Here is an 18,991-nt window from a genome sequence, read left to right as displayed (position 1 = left end):
CTGGTAGGACGGTTTTAGGGCAGGGCATAACACTCTGTGAGCTGAGCTTGGCTCTGGCACACACACACACACACACACACACACACACACACACACACACACCCCGCAGCCTGGGCCTTGGAGGGCGGGGGCAGGGTGTTCACTTCACTGGACCTAGGTAGGCCCCTGTTCTGTCTGCAATATGGGAGATTAAGGTTAGACAACCTGATCAACTTCTGAGGCCACACGAACGCGCATTAGCAAAGGGGATGGCAGAGGCAGAGAACCGGAGTCGATTGGATTTTTCGACTGGCCTTTGACCCATAATCCCTGGGCCTTACCCCTCCAAGGAACTGTTCCCCGGCTGAGGGCTAGGGAAGGGAAATATCTCGCTGTTTCTTCACACCGTTCCCCAGCAGGCTGCCTACAGCGCCCGGGCCCTTTCCCAACCAATGCCTCAGAGACTCTGCTGCAGAGGAAAAACCGTTCCCGCCACTGCTGGGGCTTTCCGCTTTCACTTCCATGGCTCCACCGTCCAACGGTCTGGAGTCAGGCTGGACTGGAGCTCAGAGGAGGTGGGCCAGGGCTTAAGGACACACAGCGAAGCTCAGGTCAGAGCACACAACCAGCTTCTCTGCACCCACCTCAGCTCCCCAGGATACAGACCCTAACTAGTCGGCTGCGGGAAGGAATGCAGGAAGGGCGACGAAATACGGAGCGTTGGTGATGGGAACACGCGCGCGCGCGCACACACACACACACACACACACACACACACACACACACAAACTGTCTAACTATCTTTCTTTGCTGATGGTAGGCCTGGACCAGGTTAGGTTCTGGAGGAGTAGCCGATGCTGATGAGACTACGTGCTCACACCGGTCTGGGGACAGGCAGACAAACGGACACGGAGATCTGCAAGTCCTGAGTGGGTCATCTTGACTTTTCAGATGCTCCTTCTGCAGGTTGAGGGCAGTCAGGATTACACCCCCCGACAAACGACACCAGGGCACAGGGAGGCTACCATCATCACTGCCGCAGCCACCTGATGCAGGCTCATTGTTCGCACCAGACGACACAAGTCCAGGAATACGACCCAGTGTGGGGGAAGATGAGGAGGGACACACGTCGGACCCACGGTGGTGGTGGTGGTGGTGGTGGTGGTGGTGGTGGTGGTGGTGGTGGTGGTGGTGGTGGTGGTGGTGGTGGTGTGTCGGACGGCAGCTCCTGGAGCGGAACCAGCAAACACGTCCATTTCCCCGGGGCCGCAGCGACACCTGGCGGGAAGATCGGGATGTGTGTTCTTGGGCTGCGACTCCGGCTCGGCGCTCAGGCCTTGAGGACCCACGGAACAAGGAAGGATCTGTCCCCTTTCCATCCTGTGGTCACCTAGCTCAGAACCTAAATTCTTCCCACTGAGCTGGGCCAACAGCGGCCTGTGGGTAGAGCTAGGCTTCCTAGACAGGCCTTCACCTCTGGTCACACTCCCTTTCCAGGTCTGGTAAGAGAGCAGGCCAGCCCATATCTGCACCAGCCCCTTCTCTTTCGGTGGTAAGGTAGACCACACTCATGGACACCTTCACTCAAACCGTGCCTCAGTGGAACCCGTTTTCACCACGTGCCTCACCCATGACAGAGTGGAAGTCATACCCCCAGACTGGAAGCCCCACAATAATAGAGATCCCAGAATTAGTAAGTTTGCGAGACCTTGGGACACTGGAGACGTTTTCCTTGACTTCAGGTGTCTGCTCATTTGTTATTGTGGTGATTGGTATGGAACCCACTCAGGAAATTCCAGGCTCTACCACTGAGCAAAGACACATTACTAACTGTCCTGGGGTTTTATGGCTTCTGTGAGGACTTTGCTGTCCTGGCAGGATGAACTAAACTGATCCTGCTCACTCACCCACCCCCAGAGTTAACTGTGTCATTTCGGCCTTTAGGTTGCAATGACACTTTTCCCATTTATACTGATCTGTCTCCAGGAAGGAAAGCTACCGATGTGGTCTCAGCTTCCCAAGTGCTCTTACAGAAAAGCCCCATGTCTAAGCAGAAGGTTCCAGGGCCAGGCAACCTCCTGGATAATAGTTACACTCTCACACAGGCTGCCTTAGCCGCACCAAACGCAGGTTCACATAAAATCACACACCCTGTCTCACTGAATAAAGTGCTTATTTTCAGCCTCACGGTGGTACTTGAGGAGTCATGGGACTCTAGCTTAAGCCTGAGCTCCGGGAAGAACTCTGAATCTCTGAATCACACATCTATAGCACACACACAAGGCACGGCCATAGTGCAACGTGTTTCTCACAGGCACACACACAGTCACACACGCTCTCAATCACACTGGGGTTGGCGGGTCGGGGCGGGCTCTGGAAGGCAGTTACGTAAACGCCCTCGCAGCCCCCCCTCGCTCCCCCTTACCCCCCCTGCTTCCTCGCACAGTGCCAGCGCCCGGGGCGGCTTGGCCGGGGCCGGGAACAGCTCGGCCTCGCGGAGGCTCCAGGCGCCGAGAAACCCGATCCCGACACAGCCCCGGGCCGAGCCAGGGAGGGGGGCCCAGAGCCCCCCCCCCCCCCAAGTCAGGGACCAGCCCAGCCACCCCCATAGGCGACTCACACCCACCCCCCGCCCCATCCTGAAACAGCTCCAGCACCATCTCGGGACAGCACCTGGGACACATTCACAACAACCCCCTCCTTCTGGAATCCTACGGTGGAGCCCACTGCCTCTCTGTGCCCTGACCCTCCCAATCTAGTACTAGAAAAGGGCAGGCAATCTCTGAAGGTGGAGGATGGGGGAAGAGATGGAGTCTCACTAGGGAGGCTAACCATTCACACTGAAATCCTCCAGGTTCCCATCCCACTAGGGCCCTCACTGATAGAGGGGCTTCCACTACTGCCCCAGGCTCATGTCAGACTTCTTTTACCTACCAGATTACCAATTCCAATATACCCTATCAAAATTCCAAGGTATTCAATAGGCCAAGGCCTCCTTCCTTCCCATCAGGAAGTTCTAACCCTAGTCTAATCACAGTCCCTCCTGCTTTGCTAAGAAGGAATCCTGAAGACAGATGGAAGCCTTGGGAATCAAATCCCTGGAAGGAGGAAAGACGAAGGCCCACGAACCCCCTGGAAGTCAGAAATCCACATGGAGGGTACAAGTTCCTGGTCAGTACTCTTACCCTGCAGCCTGAGGCCCTAGTTTTCACAACAGCTTTTGAGTGTCCAATTGGGCTGCCCAGGCCCAAGAAGAAAGGGAATTTCCCCCTATGTTCTCTGCTTTCTCTGCTAATGAACAAAACATTTCATGTTGAAATTCCTCCTCTACCCCCAATCCAGAGTCTCTGCCTTCCCCCACCAAATATGTCTGGGCTAGGGGACCACTAGGAGGGGTATCAGAGAGAAGAGAACTCCCAGAGAAAGCATAACTTACATTGGGGGCATCTTTGAAAATAAGTCATTGAAATGGCTCCCCCCTTCTGCTTTTGGCTAAAATTACCCACTCCTGTGGCTGTGTCCCAGAAAGGGTGGCCGGAGCTGTCCCGAGGCCCAGGACACGGCCCCCTCCCCTGGGCAAGGAGCCTTCCTGAAGTTGTTTTCCTGGTCTCTTCCTCTTGGATGTTTTTTTGATTATTAATCACATTTTCCATTCACAGACTCAGTCCAGACCCCTTCCCCCCCGCCTGGGGTCAGGGCTGGACAGGGAGGAGAAGCGAGCTCCTTGCAAGACGAGTTGGGGACGAGATAGCTAGTGACCCTGGCCTTGGCTGACCCGAAAGAGGCCGTAAGTGGAATGTCACAGATCACACCCTCTGCGTGCTGGCGCACAGTAGGTGCCATCCTTAAGCAATACGAGTGAGACAAGTGAGTGAGCAGGTGGCTAGTTTTCACGGCACCCAGCTGGCAGTGGCCAGCAGGGCCCTTGGTATCGGTTGCTGTGCTACAGATAGGGAATGATCCTGAAGCCAGGCAGACATCTGCCAGAATCACTCAGCAGGTCGACGCCGCAGCCAGGCAGTGGTGATGGCACCTCTTGTTCTTAAGTGTGTGTGTGTGCCCTACTGTGTGCCAGGCACTGTACTGTGTGCCAGGCATTGGTGTAAGTACAGCAGTGAGCCAGACGCTGCTTCAGAAAGCTGTAGAAGGGTTAGCTTCCATGCATGGTTCACACACGTGTAACTCGGTACAACAGCTTAGGAAATAGCAGGGTCCACTAAGATGAACATACATAGATCCCAGGACCTGGCAATTCTACTTACAAATGCATACCTCAAAGAACAGATCAGGAGCGCTTTGTTAATTATATTTTCAGTTAGGAATAACCCAGATAGATAAATAGCGACATGGTCACAGCAATGTAAAATAGCCAGTTGCAGCCGGCATACCGACATGGTAAAGCTCAGACAAAACGCTGAGGGAGAGGGAGGGAGGGGTAGGGGCTCTGAGGACACACCGACCTATTTCATTTCTAGGAAACTTCGGGACAAGCGAGACTGAAGCCGAACCTGTAATTTGAACTATATACCCTTAAATTTCGTGCACTTTGCTGTTTACAATTTGCCTCAAACTTGTTTTAAGTTCCCACCCTCTTAGGGCTCACATTCTAATCAAGAAAGATGGATACTTTAAAAAGAAAATGAAGATGATTGTACAGTTAGCCCGTGTAAAATTCCCATATCTGACACCCCAATCCCCTCAGCCAAGAAGTGACATCTAAATGTCTCCTAAGAGAGGCGCCGACTACGCCCCTTTCTTTCCTCTCTCATGGTACCATATTCCTTTGCCTGATATGGTTAGTGTGATGTCTAGTTTAATGGCTAATGTGATATCTGTTGAGTTGTCTAGTTAGCTGTTTGGTGCCTCAAAGCTCTGTGAGGGTTTTCTTTTGGCCTCCATCAGGAGATGCTGGGTCAGGCATAAAACAGGTGATTCTAACAGTTGGAATAGACTGTGTGTGTGTGTGTGTGTGTGTGTGTGTGTGTGTGTGTGTGTGTGTTATGCTGGAGGAGATGTCTACCATGGAGTTATACCCTTCTGCCCCCTCTCTCTTTAAGATAGGATTTTTCTGTGTAGTCCTGGCTGTCCTGGAAATTGATCTGTAGATGAGGCTAGCCTTGAACTCAGAGATCCTCTTGCCTCTGCTTCCTGAAAGCTAGGATTAAAAGCGTGTGGCACTTTGCCTGGCTTCTTTTTAACTTTCTATTTTGAGACAGGAGCTCACCAAATTGCTCAGGCTGGCTTTGAACTCACTTTTTAGTGCAGGCAAGCCTTGAATTTGAGATCTTCCTGTCCCTGATTTCCGAGTATCTGGGATCACCAACTTTCATCACCAGACCTAGTTGGAAATAGATTTATCAATATTTATATGTAGGTCCTTTAAAATACACCAAATATGTACATGGTGTAATAGGGTAAGCGGGACAAACCCTAACCTGTAAAAAGTGAATCTAAGCTTCAAGGCACAGGGGAACAAGCCTTGGAAAAGCCCTTCAGCCTTTAGTGATGAGATGCAGGCTTGGTAACCTCAGGGAAGACTAAGCAGAATTCTGGGAGGCAGGCTGAGGCGGCAGTGGCTCAGAAACTACATCCTAAAACACCTTTGGTTCCAAGGCCATGGTGGTCTGGAATGTGTTGTAGAGTAGTTAAGGGCACAGAACATTTCCCTATTAGTGAGATCTTTTTAAAACTAACTTATCTATGTGTACTCGTGTGTGAGTGTATGTATACGTCCACATGCATGCAGAAGCCAGTGGAGGTCAGAAGAGGGCATCAGATCCCCCCAGAACTGGAGTTATATGACTGTGAGCCACCTTGTGGGTGCTTAGAACCAAACCTGGGTCATCTGCAAGAACAGTAAGTGCTCTTAGCCACTGAACCCTCTCTCCAGCTCCTGCTAGTGAGCTGCTGCATAGGAGGTCAGATTTTCATCCTGACTGGGACAAGGCCCTGGGGCTGGAAAGAAAGCAGAGTGCCTCAGTGTAGAGAAGGCCACTTGGAGTCATCTTTCCATTTGCTTCCCCCTCCAGAGGACCCCATGTCAGGTATACACAGAGTTCAGGCTCCCTGGACACGTCTGCTCGCCAAAGGCCCTTCCCCATGGTTACCCTGGGGCCTGTTAAGTTTGGAGAATGAAGCTACTGGGAGCACAGGAAGGAGGGTAGAGAGAGCCAGGGAGGACAAGGACATTTGGGATCAGGGGACTTTGTGTTTCCTGAAGACAAAAACAGGGACACAACACAGACTTGCAAAATCACAGATGCAATTTTTCATTTTGCAAAAATTCGCATGAAACTAATTCACTACTCGGAAATCGCCTCTCCACCCCAGCGGGCTCTGACCCCCCTCCTGTTCTTCACAGTGGAGACATCTGTCCTCAAAGGATTGTCCACTTCCGGTGACTCCCTGCTGCTGATAATAGGGCCCATGTTTCCCAGAAGGCCCGAGGTTATCCCAAGACTGCTTCTCTCCCTTCACCTCCCATGGCTTCATTCCTGAAGAGCCTGTGATCACTTAGGGTCAGAAATAGACGGGTAAGGAAGGACCAACTCCCCCACAAACTCAACTATGGTGACTAGGAAGACCTAGACAATTTAAAAATCTGGAGACTTACTGCCACAGACACCCAGGACCAGGGAATAGGCAGAGGCAGAAGAGGAATTCCAAGAGAGAAAATTGAGTTAAATTCAGTCCAACAGACATTTATTAGCGCCTACTGTGTGCCAGGCCCAGAGGGAACATTGTGTTCAAAAGCGCAGACGCCTCCCAGGCTTTTGGCATGGGTGACTGGGAGACGATGGTGCCATTCACAAAGCCTTGATCCGCTTAATTCTGCAGCCCCAGCCTGCACCCTAGCTCCATCCAGCCTCACAGGCTTGAGACCAACAAGATTTCAAGCCAGGCCCATCTGAGTGGCCCAAATATGAGAGCAAGAAGCCAGGCCTAGGCCAGAGGCTTGGCAGCTAGAGGAGGGCAGGGCCTCATGTTGGGAATATGGGGGACATTTGGGCCCATCATGTCAGCTCCCTATCTGCGGGTGATGAGGTTTGCTGTATGTTGGCCAGAGGCGATAATTAGCCTTGGTCAGGTTAGGGGTGAATGCCAGAATTCCCAGCAGCTGAATCGTATGGGTTAATGGGAGTGGAGGAGCTGGTGCCAATCTTTGGTGCCAGGGGTGGGCGCCAAGGATGGTGTGTTGTGTTGCGGGGGTGGGGGGTGAGTGCTAGCACAGTCTGTTGCCTCTGGCTTTTGTTCTGGGCCTTAAGCCCAGGACTGGGATGAACGTGTGTGTGTGTGTGTGTGTGTGTGTGTGTGTGTGTGTGTGTGTGTGTACACATACACAAGGACAAATACAACACTGGGTATATGGCGAGAAATGGAAGTTCAGGTTAGATTCCTCAGTCATTTTCAATAGCTTCATTTCTCTTGGTACTTCAGTTTTCCTTAAGGAAGCCCCAGCTTTGGAGAGGGATAAGCCAGGCTTTAGTTCATGGAAGGGTAAGTCCTTAAGTGTCCTCTTTCTCCACAGATGAGCAGCAGCTGCTCAGGGCTGACCAGGGTCCTGGTGGCCGTGGCTACAGCCCTGGTGTCTTCCTCCTCCCCCTGCCCCCAAGCTTGGGGTCCTCCAGGTAAAAAAATGCCTCTCTGGCTCCCAAGTGTAACTTCATGCTTGGGCACAATGACCCCACCCAGGGCTTGGCAGCCTGCTCCTCACCCTGTCGTTCTCGTAAATAGGAGAGGGTATAAAAGAAGTAATAACCGCCTTTTATAGGGGTCCAGTATGGACAACCTGGCAGGCCCGTGATGCTGTGCTGCCCCGGAGTGAGTGCTGGGTAAGTGTCCACCTGTCTGTTCATCTCATCCTTTCCTGACCCTGCCCAGATCCTATGTTCCCTCCTAAACTTGCTTCTTCTGGCTGTAATCCTTGCTTGTGTGTCCTAACCCTCCAAATATATTTATTCAATAGAAAGTGCTGCTAATGCTGGGGATGTCATTGGTGCCAGGCCTGTACAAAGCCTCAGGGGTGGGCGGTGGCTTGATCCTTAGTACCCAAAATCATCCCTCAGTGAACCAGCCGGTATGTTTAAGTACCTGCTAAGTGCCGGGCCTGCCGTAGGCTCTGAGACACGACAAAGGCAAGACGCTTGCCTTCAAGCGCTTTCATCTTAGTGGGGAAGGCAGGCAGCAAGCACTCAAGAAACTTGGTCAAAAAGGAGCAGCAATGGCCAGGTTAGGGTAGCTCCTGACAGGGACAGCAGCTTGTGGAGATGCCCTGAGGTGGGGGTGACCTCAGTGCTAAGGAACAGAAAGAAGAGAATGCGGCCTGTGCAGGAGGAAGTTGGGGTGATAAGGTAAAGAAGGCCACGGGAGACCACAAGGGACTATGTGAAGGGAATTTGGGCTTGGGCTTAGTCTCCTTTCTTTCTTGTTTTTATTTTATTCGTTTATTTATCTTGGCATTTGAGAGTGATCTGGAACTCACTATGTAGCTCCAAGTGGCCCCAAACTCATGAACCCCCTGCTTCAGCCTCCTGGGATGATTCTTACACACCACCACCCCAGGCACAGAATCGTGGTTTGATTGCAAGTGTGCTCAGAGAACAGTTGTACAGCCCAACCTCGTCTCTCTCTGACTCATCTCCTCATCTTTCCTCCAGGACTCCAGTGTCCTGGTTTCGGGATGGAGATTCAAGGCTGCTCCAGGGACCTGACTCTGGGTTAGGACACAGACTGGTCTTGGCCCAGGTGGACAGCCCTGATGAAGGCACTTATGTCTGCCAGACCCTGGATGGTGTATCAGGGGGCATGGTGACCCTGAAGCTGGGCTGTGAGTTAGTGGAAGGTGGCAGTGAGGGGCCATGGGATTCCCCAAGGGGACCTAGGATCCGTGCAAGCCCTCTGGGATAGGATGGAGCTAGGGATGTCTTGGTCTCCAGCTGTGCCCTCTGTCTCCAGTTCCCCCAGCACGTCCTGAAGTCTCTTGCCAAGCGGTAGACTATGAAAACTTCTCCTGTACTTGGAGTCCAGGCCAGGTCAGCGGTTTGCCCACCCGCTACCTTACTTCCTACAGGTATGTGTGGGTGTGTTTGGTATGTGTGCCTATGGAATTGGGGTTGCTGACATGAGATGGGTATGGGAAGCAGGGAGGGAGGTTCTGACAAATTCTCAGAGAAGGTAGGGGCCTTCTTTCCCTCCTAACCTCAGATGGTAACCTTTTTACCAGGAAGAAGACGCTGCCAGGAGCTGAGAGTCAGAGGTAGGACATGACAGAGAGACTGGGGACTCTTAACTTGTGACCTATTTCCAAAACCCAAAACGACATCCTCTATTCTAGGGAAAGTCCATCCACCGGGCCTTGGCCGTGTCCACAGGACCCTCTGGAGGCCTCCCGATGTGTGGTCCATGGGGCAGAGTTCTGGAGTGAGTACCGGATCAATGTGACCGAGGTGAACCCACTGGGTGCCAGCACGTGCCTACTGGATGTGAGATTACAGAGCATCTGTGAGTACCCCAGGCTCCTTCCAGACCCATGTCACAGAGACTCCGCACAGACTTACACTCACCTTGCCCCAGCTTCCAACTGGTCCTCTCCTTTTCATAAAGACAGAGTCGTCACAGATGGCTCTGTACCCTAGAGGCTCCCATCATTACCTATGCATCCTTCCCAGCTGCCTGGCTCACTCCTGCTTCTGGACCCTGTCTATGCTGAAGGCAGCCCGATCTCATGCTCTCCCCACCTAGGGAAAGCCTCCCCCCCTTTATTTTCTTGATCTGAGTGTGGGAGGGGAGAAGGCAGTATATGTAGGTTGGAATTTGGGCCAGCGAATCTTCTGTGGATGGAAAGAAAAATCTGCTTATCACTCAAAGCTATCAAAACTCTGTTTTTGCATTGCTGCTTATAATAATGACAGACAGGTCCTGAGGCTCAATGAGTGATCAAATTCGACATTTCCCCTCCTTCCTGGGACGGATCTGACGAAAGCACCTTTACACACACACTGTGGGAAGGAATGAGTACCCATTACTTACCCTGAACTTTGTGTCTGGCTGTCTCTAGTGCGTCCCGATCCACCCCAAGGACTGCGGGTGGAATCCGTACCTGGTTACCCAAGACGCCTGCATGCCAGCTGGACATACCCTGCCTCCTGGCGTCGCCAACCCCACTTTCTGCTCAAGTTCCGGTTGCAATACCGACCAGCACAGCATCCAGCCTGGTCCACGGTGAGGTCTGCAGTGTGTCTCGGTCTTCATCTTCTAGTGTTGTCTCTGGTGTTAAGAGATCAGATATTCTGCATCGCTTCTAGGCACTGGCTGGTCTCAGAAGACCTGATTCCCTTTCTATATATGTGTTCCCCAGGTGTTGAGCTGGGTGCTGGAGTTGTATCGGGTAGGACTCCTGTCCTGGGTAACTAACCATGATGCAAGCCTGTCTGTGGAAAATAGAAATGGCTTTTTTAAAAATCACTTGGAGGGATTGGGAAAACGGCTTAGTGTATTACAGAACAGCCACTTATAAGCAAGGGGACCTGAGTCTGAATCCTCAGTCCACATAAAGCCAGGTGAAATAGCAGAGTTTGTAACCCAAGTGCTCCAACAGCAAGAGGGGAGGCAGAGACAGGAGAATGCCTAGAAGTTCATGGGCTAGCTGAGAGCAACAAAAAACCTGTCTTCAAACAGTGCAGAAGGCAGAAAGACTTAATCCTGCGTTCTTCCTCTGACCACCACACGTATGCTGTGACACATCCCACCATACACACATACCCTACCACTACTACCACCACATACACACACACACACATCACACACACCACATCACACCAACACACAACCCACCCACCCACACACAAAGAAAGAGAAGGGGTGGGAGAGAATAACTTATAGGAAAGGGAATACCTTTTACCTAGAAGACCCTCCTCGTATCCATACTCCTGTGTCTAGGTGAAAATAGTTTTATCTCCACATCCAGAAATGTCAAAGATTTGTTGGCATCTGTCCTAGGAAGCTGTCCCTTTAGTTTATAATTTGCATTCAGAGCTGCCTGCCTACAGGGTACCTCAATACACATTTGACAGGTTATCTCTTTTAGGTATAGTCATCCCTATTTACAAACGAGGAAGCTGAGATGTGGAGGCCCACAGTCCACTCAGCAAGTCACTTAGAGTTTTGAACACAGACTGGCTGACACCACAGGCCCTCTAAGTAACCTCTACATGCTTCCATTTTCCAAATCCCAGACCTAGATTTTGTCCCATCAGCCACCCAACGTGGGGTCTAGACCCTCCCTAGCAGGTGGACAGGGATGGCAGCGTGGGAGAGGGCTACTCTTCGATGGCTGCGACTGGGCGGGTTCTTTACTTACATTGGGACCACACCCTGAACAGCCGTCTTTACCTCCAGGTGGAGCCCATTGGCTTGGAGGAAGTGATAACAGATACTGTGGCTGGGCTGCCCCACGCGGTACGAGTCAGTGCCAGGGACTTTCTGGATGCTGGCACCTGGAGCGCCTGGAGCCCAGAGGCCTGGGGTACTCCTAGCACTGGTGAGAGACAGAAACAAAGACAAAGGGTGGGGCCCTCACACCAAAGCAACTATCCACTGGACAGTTTTACACATCCCCTTGTTAGGGGCCTTCAGCACTGCTGTCCTATTCGATAGCCTTGCTGGTCTGCAGCCCTCCTCTGACTTTAGTCCCTCTCCTCCACGTCTCCACCTCTGCACATTTAGACCCTGTGTCTGCAAGTCTACAAGCCGGATCCCCAGAAGCTGGCCACACCCTTTGAAACTGCCTCCTAGGCCCCTACCTCAGCTTTAGGTTCTAGCCCTGCTCCTGCCCTAGAAAGGCAGAGGCTTCTGTGTGCACCTCTCGGGTTTCATCTTTCTTCAGGTCTCCTGCAGGATGAGATACCTGATTGGAGCCAGGGACATGGACAGCAGCTAGAGGCAGTAGTAGCTCAGGAGGACAGCCTGGCTCCTGCAAGGCCTTCCTTGCAGCCAGACCCAAGGCCACTTGGTAAGTCTGATGGATTGACAGAGCATGTGGAGGACTAAAGTCCTAGACAGAAGGTGGCATCATTGCTCTCCCAGGGACATGTGGCCTTTTTCTTTAGATCACAGGGATCCCTTGGAGCAAGTAGCTGTGTTAGCATCTCTGGGAATCTTCTCTTGCCTTGGCCTGGCTGTTGGAGCCCTGGCACTGGGGCTCTGGTGAGTGAGTGCCACTGGTTCCTTAGCTGTACTGCCCCACAGCCGCTTTGATGCCCAGGGACCACAGCCATTCCCACCCTCTGCTGACTGCCCGCTGAGCCTGCTGGAGTTTGGAACCACGTCTCCCCACCCGACTGTCTTCTCTGTCATGATTCCTCTTCCTTTGCTAATCAATCCTCTTGGACGAGACATGGTATTAGGGAGACAGCTGCTCTTTTATGCTTCAGGCTGAGGCTGAGACGGAGTGGGAAGGAAGGACCGCAAAAACCTGGGCTCTTGGCACCCATGATCCCGGTGGAAAAGCTTCCAGGTGAGTAGCACTTGGTAATCTAAGTGCTTGGTTGAGTGTCTGACTTAAGAACCGGACACCCTATTAATTTTGTGGGTTCCAGGAATCACTGGAGTTGGGTCTTCCTCCCAAGTGCCTATTCTCAGAAATGGGTCTCTTCCCATTTAAAAGTTTGGGACTTATAGTAGCTCCCTTCATTTTTAAGGCGTCAGAACTGATATTACCCTTCCCCCACTTAAATGTCTTGGATCAGTGCTTGCTCCTCTCCCAGATTTAAAAAATTAAATCTTCTTACTGTTGTGTGTGTATGGTATGTGTATGCACACACACGTGTCATAGCATGTGTTGGGAGTCTTTCTACCTTTGCATGAGTCCTGGGGGCTGAACACAGGTCATCATGCTTGTTTGCCACCCCTACCCTTGGCCCCAGAACTTCATCTGCTGCCTTATCTTCAGTGTTAGGGCTCCCTCAGAAGCGGGCTCCTGTGTTGGGTCTGGATCCAGTCCTCCTGTTATGCTCTCTGTTCCTTTAGGAATTCCAAACCTGCAGAGGACCCCAGAGAACTTCAGCTGATTTCATCTGTAACCCGGTCAGACTTGGGTGGTTAAAAGGACAGGCAGAAAGAGGCGGGGCAGTGGATCCCTGTGGATGGAGGTCTCAGCTGGAAGTCTGAGCTCTTTTCTTTGACACCTATACTCCAAACTTGCTGCCGGCTGAAGGCTGTCTGGACTTCTGATGTCCTGAGGTGGAAGTCCACCTGAGGAATGTGTACAGAAGTCTGTGTTCCTGTGATCGTGTGTGTATGTGAGACAGGGAGCAAAAGTTCTCTGCATGTGTGTACACATGATTGGAGAGTGTGTGCGGTCTTGGGCTTGGCCCTTCTGGGGAGTGTGAAGAGTTGAAATAAAAGAGACGGAAGTTTTTGGAGATTGTCGTCTAATGTTGCTTTATTAGTTTTGCTGTTGGGGGTGTGAGTACATTTTCTTTTGTAGTACCAGATTTAAACTGGGTACAGTTCCTTGGAGCCTTTTCCCTTGGCGTTCTAACCACCGAGCCAGGCTGCGGTTCTGGGGATGAACACAGACACTGCGCCGAGCCAGGTGAAGCCTGAGAAGGGAAAAGTCCAAAGCTAGGCTCACATTTGGGGGATGAGCTTAGGTAGGGTTCAGGGGTTAGGGGTAAAAGCCCGATGAAAATCCGGGTAGGTATTAGAGTTAGTAAAGGGGCTAGGGATGAATATTGGGGGTTCGGACTGAGGGCAGAGTTAGAGGTATCAAAGTTGGGGGCAGAGCTCACACGACAGCCTGGAGGTGACAGTCCCCATCAGCCTCCTGCAGTTCCATGTGGACAATCCTCCTCAGCAGCCTGCTTGGGAGTGGCTGTCTATAGAGCTGAGTACAGCAGCTAGTGCTGGAGGGCAGAGGCAAGGCTGGAGAACAATAGGGCCACACTTCAGAGAGGTCTGGACCCACAAGCTGCTCTGATTACATAGCTAGAGGTCCAACTTTCTGGGCCCTGTTCCCTGTAGTCCCCTCGCTCAGCATTCATTCTATGGCCTCTGAGAACTTACCTGCTTCAGGAGCCGGGCTCAGAAGCAACAGTAACAGCGGGAGGCTGCTGGCGGGGGAGAGCCCCTCCATCATGCTCACTCAGCCTAGAGGTTTCTTCCTTCCTTCCTTTCTTTCTCCCCTGCTCCCCAGCTTTTATCTAGCTGTGCTTTGCCTCGGGCACTAGGTGAGTCAGACACAGGTGGTGATGCTTTGCTTATCTTGTGATGCTGAGCTCTAACTCTTGGCCTGTTGTCAGTGACCCAATCCCCTGCCTGGACTGCCATTTCCCCATGGGCTTCTAAGCCCTGAACGGAGAAGAATGGAGAGAGCTAGCGAATAGTATCCGGGGCTGACGTTACAGAAGCTCAGAACAGCCGTGGTTCATGGTGGTGTCTCCTGATAGTCATTTATGCTCACACCCATAACCACACATTCACAGTCATATGTTGGTCCTGTAACTCATGAAGTCACGCCCATGAATGTGTGCTCGCGGACAGAAATGACACAGATCCAGTTATACCTAAAAGCCCCACTGGAATCCATTTGCATTTCCACAATCATCTCGCTGAACCATATTAGTACACATACACACGTCTGATGGAAGTTTGTGAGTGGGTAGGAACAGAAGGCAGGCCAGCACTGACCTGCCTTCATCTTCTCCTCCCTACTACCTTCCCCGCCCCGCCCCGCCCCGCCCCGCCCTGCCCCGCCCCGCTCCGCCCAGCCCTGCATGTTTCTAATCAGGAGAAATTGATGGGACCCTAAAACAGACTCTTCTTGGGTAATAGGGAGATGTTTACCATTAAGGAGGGAAACTGAGGCAGATGCGGGAGAGAAATAAAAGTACTTTGGTGCCAGGTTGCTGGTGTTAAAACAGGTGAAAGTGGGTGGATGTATGGTAGCATGTCTTGTCCCCCAGTACTCAGCAGGCAAATCGATCTCTGTGAGTTTGAGACTAGCCTGGTCTACACAGTGAGTTCCGGGGCCAGCCTGAGCTACGTAGTGAGATCCTGCCTCAACAAACAAACAAATCAACAAAACTCCAAGAAGACAAAGCCCCTTTCCCAAATCTCACCTTCTTGCTTCTGCTTAGTCTTGTTCCACGGATGCCAGCTTCTCAGTGGGAGGCTGGGGGCTTCCAGACTTAGTCTCTGGCTTGTTGGAGACATCGGACTCAAGAACAAAGTTAGGTCGTCTCGTTTGATTCAAATTCTACCGTCTTTCCATTCTGGGCTTGAAGGAACATACCCTTCCGAACCCAGCTTCAGAAATACCCATTTCCCCAAACCCCAAACACCTGTACCCACCCTATGCTTCTTTCCATCAGAAATAAGTATGTACTAATATGGTTCGGTGGAATCAATGTGGAAATCCAAATTTATTGCAGTGGGGCCTTGGGGTATAGCTGGATCTGTATGCAAAATTCCTATTCATTTTGAGTCAATGCTTTCTGGAAAGTTGTAAATGGCCTAGAGTAGGGGTGTGTTTATTGGGCTAATGGCCTAGGCTCCTAATCTGGGGATTTCAATTCTCAAGTTCTGCTCTGGATTTAAAATATAAACCGAGTCATAACACCAAGAATCCATCCCTTATCTGGAGACTGAATTTCCTGCTCTGAGGCCAGCCATCCTCTGGAGTAGAGATCTTGGGATAGGACTTCCACTGCCTCCGAGCGGTTTCTTTGGCTAAACTGAAAAGGCCTTGCTTCCTCCTGACCAGGGTTAAGACCCATAGGCACCTTTTGGACATTTTCTCAGAGGTCTTATGACAGTCTGGGAAGATGTGGACCCAGGGCTAGTCAAAGCATTTGAAGGTGTCTTCGATGCAGAAATTGTGAGGGAATGGCTAAAAGTTTGCACACTTGAAGGTTACCCACGAGCCAGAGGCCATGCATCCTCAAGTTTTGGTACCCGAAGCTTCTCTCTTACGCCCGGTCTAGATCTTTGTCCCAGGGCTTGGGTGTTTCACCAAAAAAGAAATTCTAAGGACATTCACCTCGCCTGCCCCGCTCACCCCACTCCACCATCCTGTCTATACTGCTTGCCATGTGAGCTCCCCTGGGTTTGCCAATCCAGAGATCTTTGGAAGGCAGAAACATTTTCCTGGCTTCCCTTCTCTCCTTATTTTGGCGTCTCCAAAGATATGGAGGCCAAGTCCTCTTTTCCAGCACAGTGTGCTATGACAGAGGCAGTGCCAGGCTAAAAGTCAGCTTTGAGCTCAGCCAGGATCCAGGCTGTCTCCATAGCATAATCCTCAGGTGCCTGTTCTGGAATGGGAGTCAGTGTGTCTATGTGGTGGACACTATGAGGACAGTCTGACTCTCACCTGTAGGACCCCAAATTTAGGGATCCCGCTCTAATCCAGGAACAGGGAACACCCACGAACACAAGAATCCTCTCTTGTTGCAAGACGCATGAGGTTTATTTGGCAGAGCTCTGGGTCGACACGTACCTCGCGCAGGAGACAGGGGAATCGACCGCGAGACTCGGAAGCTAGGGGCTTTTAAAGAAGCAAGAGGTTGGGAATACAAGGAATTTTGACAAAAGGCACGGGGTTGATTCATTAACAGAAAGATTACATGTCAGCAGAAAAAGGGGGCATTAGAGCTTTGTTCCGGTGGGCTTGGGACTTATCTAACAACCAGATGAGTTATGTGACTTTACTCGGCGCCAAGAGGTAAGGGAGAGACAGGATGTTCCCGCCAGATGGTGTGGACTTAGATAAGATGGCCTTGCCTGTCCCCAGCTTGAGGGGTGATTTCAGCCAGATGGTGCTAGCTTAGATAATGTAGGCCCATTTGTCCTTGAATACCTTTTTATCTATACAGCCAAGATGTTCTTAGGATTGCTTTAACAACAGCCCCGTCTGGGCCTGCCTGGGGGCTGTTCTGCTTTGTTCTCAGTCCCAGATCCCGGCCGTAGGCTCCTAAACAAGTTATAAAATCTCATCTTCCTTCACACCCACTGTAAGGGTTAACAGGTTCCAGAGTGATTTGGGTGGACAAAGTAATCATGGGGTTAGGGTATCAGGATTCTTAGCAAACTGCTAGTTCTTGCTGATACCAAGGACTTTTAAAACGGTGATGGGGCTGTCAGGATGGCCATGGTGCCAAGCCTGAAACCCTGAATTCCATCCCGGGAAGCCATATGGATGAAAAACCCTCACAAAGGGTCATACCCTCTGATCTCTGCATGCACATGCATTGTGGTGGGCACACACACATTACAAACACACACACACACACTTAAAAAATTAAATACAAAAACAAACAAAAAATTGGGATCAGACTGGGGGAGCCAGTTTGGGGTTTTAACTATAGGAAGGACCTTGGACCCTCGACCCTTGTCACTCTCCTGGGGTACACTGCTGGAGACAGCTTCTAGAAACTGGTCCTTCCTCTCACTGACAGCAGACTCCTCAACTTTGGCTAAAATGTTTTATATCCACTCCCAGGAAAAGAGGATTCTCCAGACATCTGGCAAAGTTATGGCTAGAGTTAGGTGGTAACAGCTGAAGTTGTGGGAACACTGATAGGTGGGGGAAAGATGTGGCCTACTCTCAGTGTGGGTGCTTTTGGGGAGGGCGTGGCAGAGAGCCAGTCACTGATAGTAATTACAAGCCTGACCCTTAGGAGCAATGGAGTCCTACACATGGAAAGGCTTCCTACCAGGGAGGGATGCCCTGTGGGTTGAGAAACAGCAGGTGTGGAGTGGGATTCCCAGCACCAATGGCGTCTGCGGTGGTAAAGTCAGGGAGGCAGTGGGCGTGACTTTAACTCTTTAATGCACCGGCTGTCTGTGCAGCAGCGGTGGGGGTGCGACAGAGGAGACCACGACCCGAGCGCTGGGGAGCAGGCCTCAGGCCGCTCGACAAACAGCTCATTAGGCCCCGCAGAGGCTCCAGCTTCTGCTCCCGGGGGTGCGCCGAGCTGTAGGGCGACCCGACAATGACATGAGGCGGGGCAGGGGCGCCTGGACTCCCCCACATCCGTCCACCGACACTGAACCTCGTTCATGCCCCCACGAGATCGCAGCCCCCTCACCTCCGCTCCCTGCGCCACATTCGCAGCCAAGGAAAAAAGTAGAAGCAGCCCCAGTAGATACTGCAAAGACAAGGCAGAGCCGGACCGGGAGGGGCGGGGCTGACCCACAGACCTCACCTCTGGAACCGAGCCCTCCAGAAAGCCCCGCCCCCAAGGGCTGGACAGCAGCAGCCCACGCCCCTCGAGGGCCCGCTCCGCCCGCCCCGGGACGTTCCCCTTCCCCCCACCCCCGGCCTCACATCCCTCCTCCGCATCTCCCGCCTCAACTCACTCCTCCTCCGCTTCCAGCGCCACCTCGTATCTCCTCAATCGCGACCTGTCCGGGCTCCGAACGGTTCCTGTGGAACAGCATGATAGGAACACTTATTCCCAGTCGCAAGTCCCCTTCGCCATCATTTCCAGGACGAGTCTGAATAGTCCTCAGGTACACTGAGGCAGGTGGCCCCCACCCCCGGAAGCCAATTGTCACATCGGGACAGGATGGGATGGATGCTATGGAAATCACTAGAAGTTAAAGCGTTAGGAGGAGGGTTATCTAGGGACCCGAACTTGGAGTCACCAAAGAGGGAGGTCTAGCGGCAGGGGAGCTGGGACATTTAGGCCCTGGATGGAGATTTTGAGGGGCTGGAGTCACCTGAAGGGGGGCTCAGGGGTCGGCACAGCCTAAACTCCCCGCCCTCCCTGGCTCAGCCCGGGAAACGGACCGTTAACAATTACATCACAGGGATACCTTCGCATTCTATGTGTGGGGCTTGCATATCACCCAGAAGGGGAGGAACCAGGTTTTCGTCAGAGGAGGTGGGATCAAAATGTAACGTTAAAAAGTGGCACTGTATTTTTTGTTGCTTAAGGGGCATAGTCTGTGTTTATTAAGATGCCAGACACGCAGGACCCTCTTTTCTGGGATGGAGCCAGATTTTAGAGTT

General features: G+C 51.9%; 2 protein-coding genes, 1 long non-coding RNA gene and 1 pseudogene across 15 annotated transcripts in view; 3 read left to right on the top strand and 1 right to left on the bottom strand.

Moving 5' to 3' along the window:
• The first annotated feature begins 598 nt into the window (after positions 1 to 598).
• Gm52695 lies at positions 599 to 3,623 on the top strand. The gene is made up of 3 exons (XR_003955197.1): positions 599 to 1,119; positions 1,477 to 1,672; positions 3,039 to 3,623. It is a non-coding gene; the product is annotated as a predicted gene, 52695 (long non-coding RNA).
• A 15-nt stretch (positions 3,624 to 3,638) lies between these two features.
• Gm13305 (predicted gene 13305) lies at positions 3,639 to 13,400 on the top strand. 2 transcript variants are annotated; one of them, NM_001099348.1, is made up of 14 exons: positions 3,639 to 3,766; positions 6,341 to 6,512; positions 7,508 to 7,607; positions 7,751 to 7,811; positions 8,637 to 8,806; positions 8,935 to 9,049; positions 9,203 to 9,235; positions 9,314 to 9,480; positions 10,037 to 10,200; positions 11,377 to 11,518; positions 11,864 to 11,989; positions 12,087 to 12,183; positions 12,411 to 12,493; positions 13,006 to 13,400. In NM_001099348.1, exons 3-14 carry the CDS (start codon positions 7,508 to 7,510, stop codon positions 13,044 to 13,046), a joined length of 1,299 nt encoding a protein of 432 aa, NP_001092818.1. In that variant the 5' UTR covers positions 3,639 to 3,766; positions 6,341 to 6,512; the 3' UTR covers positions 13,047 to 13,400. The 2 variants fall into 2 exon arrangements, with proteins under 2 accessions (NP_001092818.1, XP_006537576.2); XM_006537513.2 differs by lacking the exons at positions 3,639 to 3,766; positions 6,341 to 6,512 and adding an exon at positions 6,980 to 7,030.
• Gm13306 (predicted gene 13306) lies at positions 13,396 to 18,838 on the bottom strand. 11 transcript variants are annotated; one of them, XR_003954852.1, is made up of 7 exons: positions 18,796 to 18,838; positions 18,337 to 18,403; positions 18,066 to 18,125; positions 16,984 to 17,951; positions 15,099 to 16,348; positions 13,770 to 13,902; positions 13,403 to 13,580 (listed from the first exon to the last, which is right to left on the bottom strand). XR_003954852.1 is itself a non-coding variant. In NM_001384257.1 (6 exons), exons 1-6 carry the CDS (start codon positions 18,821 to 18,823, stop codon positions 13,424 to 13,426), a joined length of 543 nt encoding a protein of 180 aa, NP_001371186.1. In that variant the 5' UTR covers positions 18,824 to 18,838; the 3' UTR covers positions 13,396 to 13,423. The 11 variants fall into 11 exon arrangements, 9 of the variants coding, with proteins under 9 accessions (NP_001371186.1, NP_001186891.1, NP_001371185.1 ...); XR_003954853.1 differs by having other exon boundaries at positions 18,770 to 18,818; NM_001384257.1 differs by lacking the exon at positions 16,984 to 17,951 and having other exon boundaries at positions 13,396 to 13,580; positions 15,099 to 15,196.
• Gm21104 (predicted gene, 21104) overlaps positions 18,333 to 18,991 on the top strand; it is an 83,153-nt pseudogene continuing 82,494 nt past the window's right edge. The window contains exon 1 of the transcript NR_169011.1: positions 18,333 to 18,489. The product of NR_169011.1 is annotated as a predicted gene, 21104, transcript variant 1 (transcript). The remainder of the gene's footprint in view (positions 18,490 to 18,991) is intronic.

Source organism: Mus musculus, chromosome 4, assembly GCF_000001635.26.
Source record: "Mus musculus strain C57BL/6J chromosome 4, GRCm38.p6 C57BL/6J".
NCBI classification, from domain to species: domain Eukaryota; kingdom Metazoa; phylum Chordata; class Mammalia; order Rodentia; family Muridae; genus Mus; species Mus musculus.
This window is presented reverse-complemented; position numbering and strand designations above follow the sequence as displayed.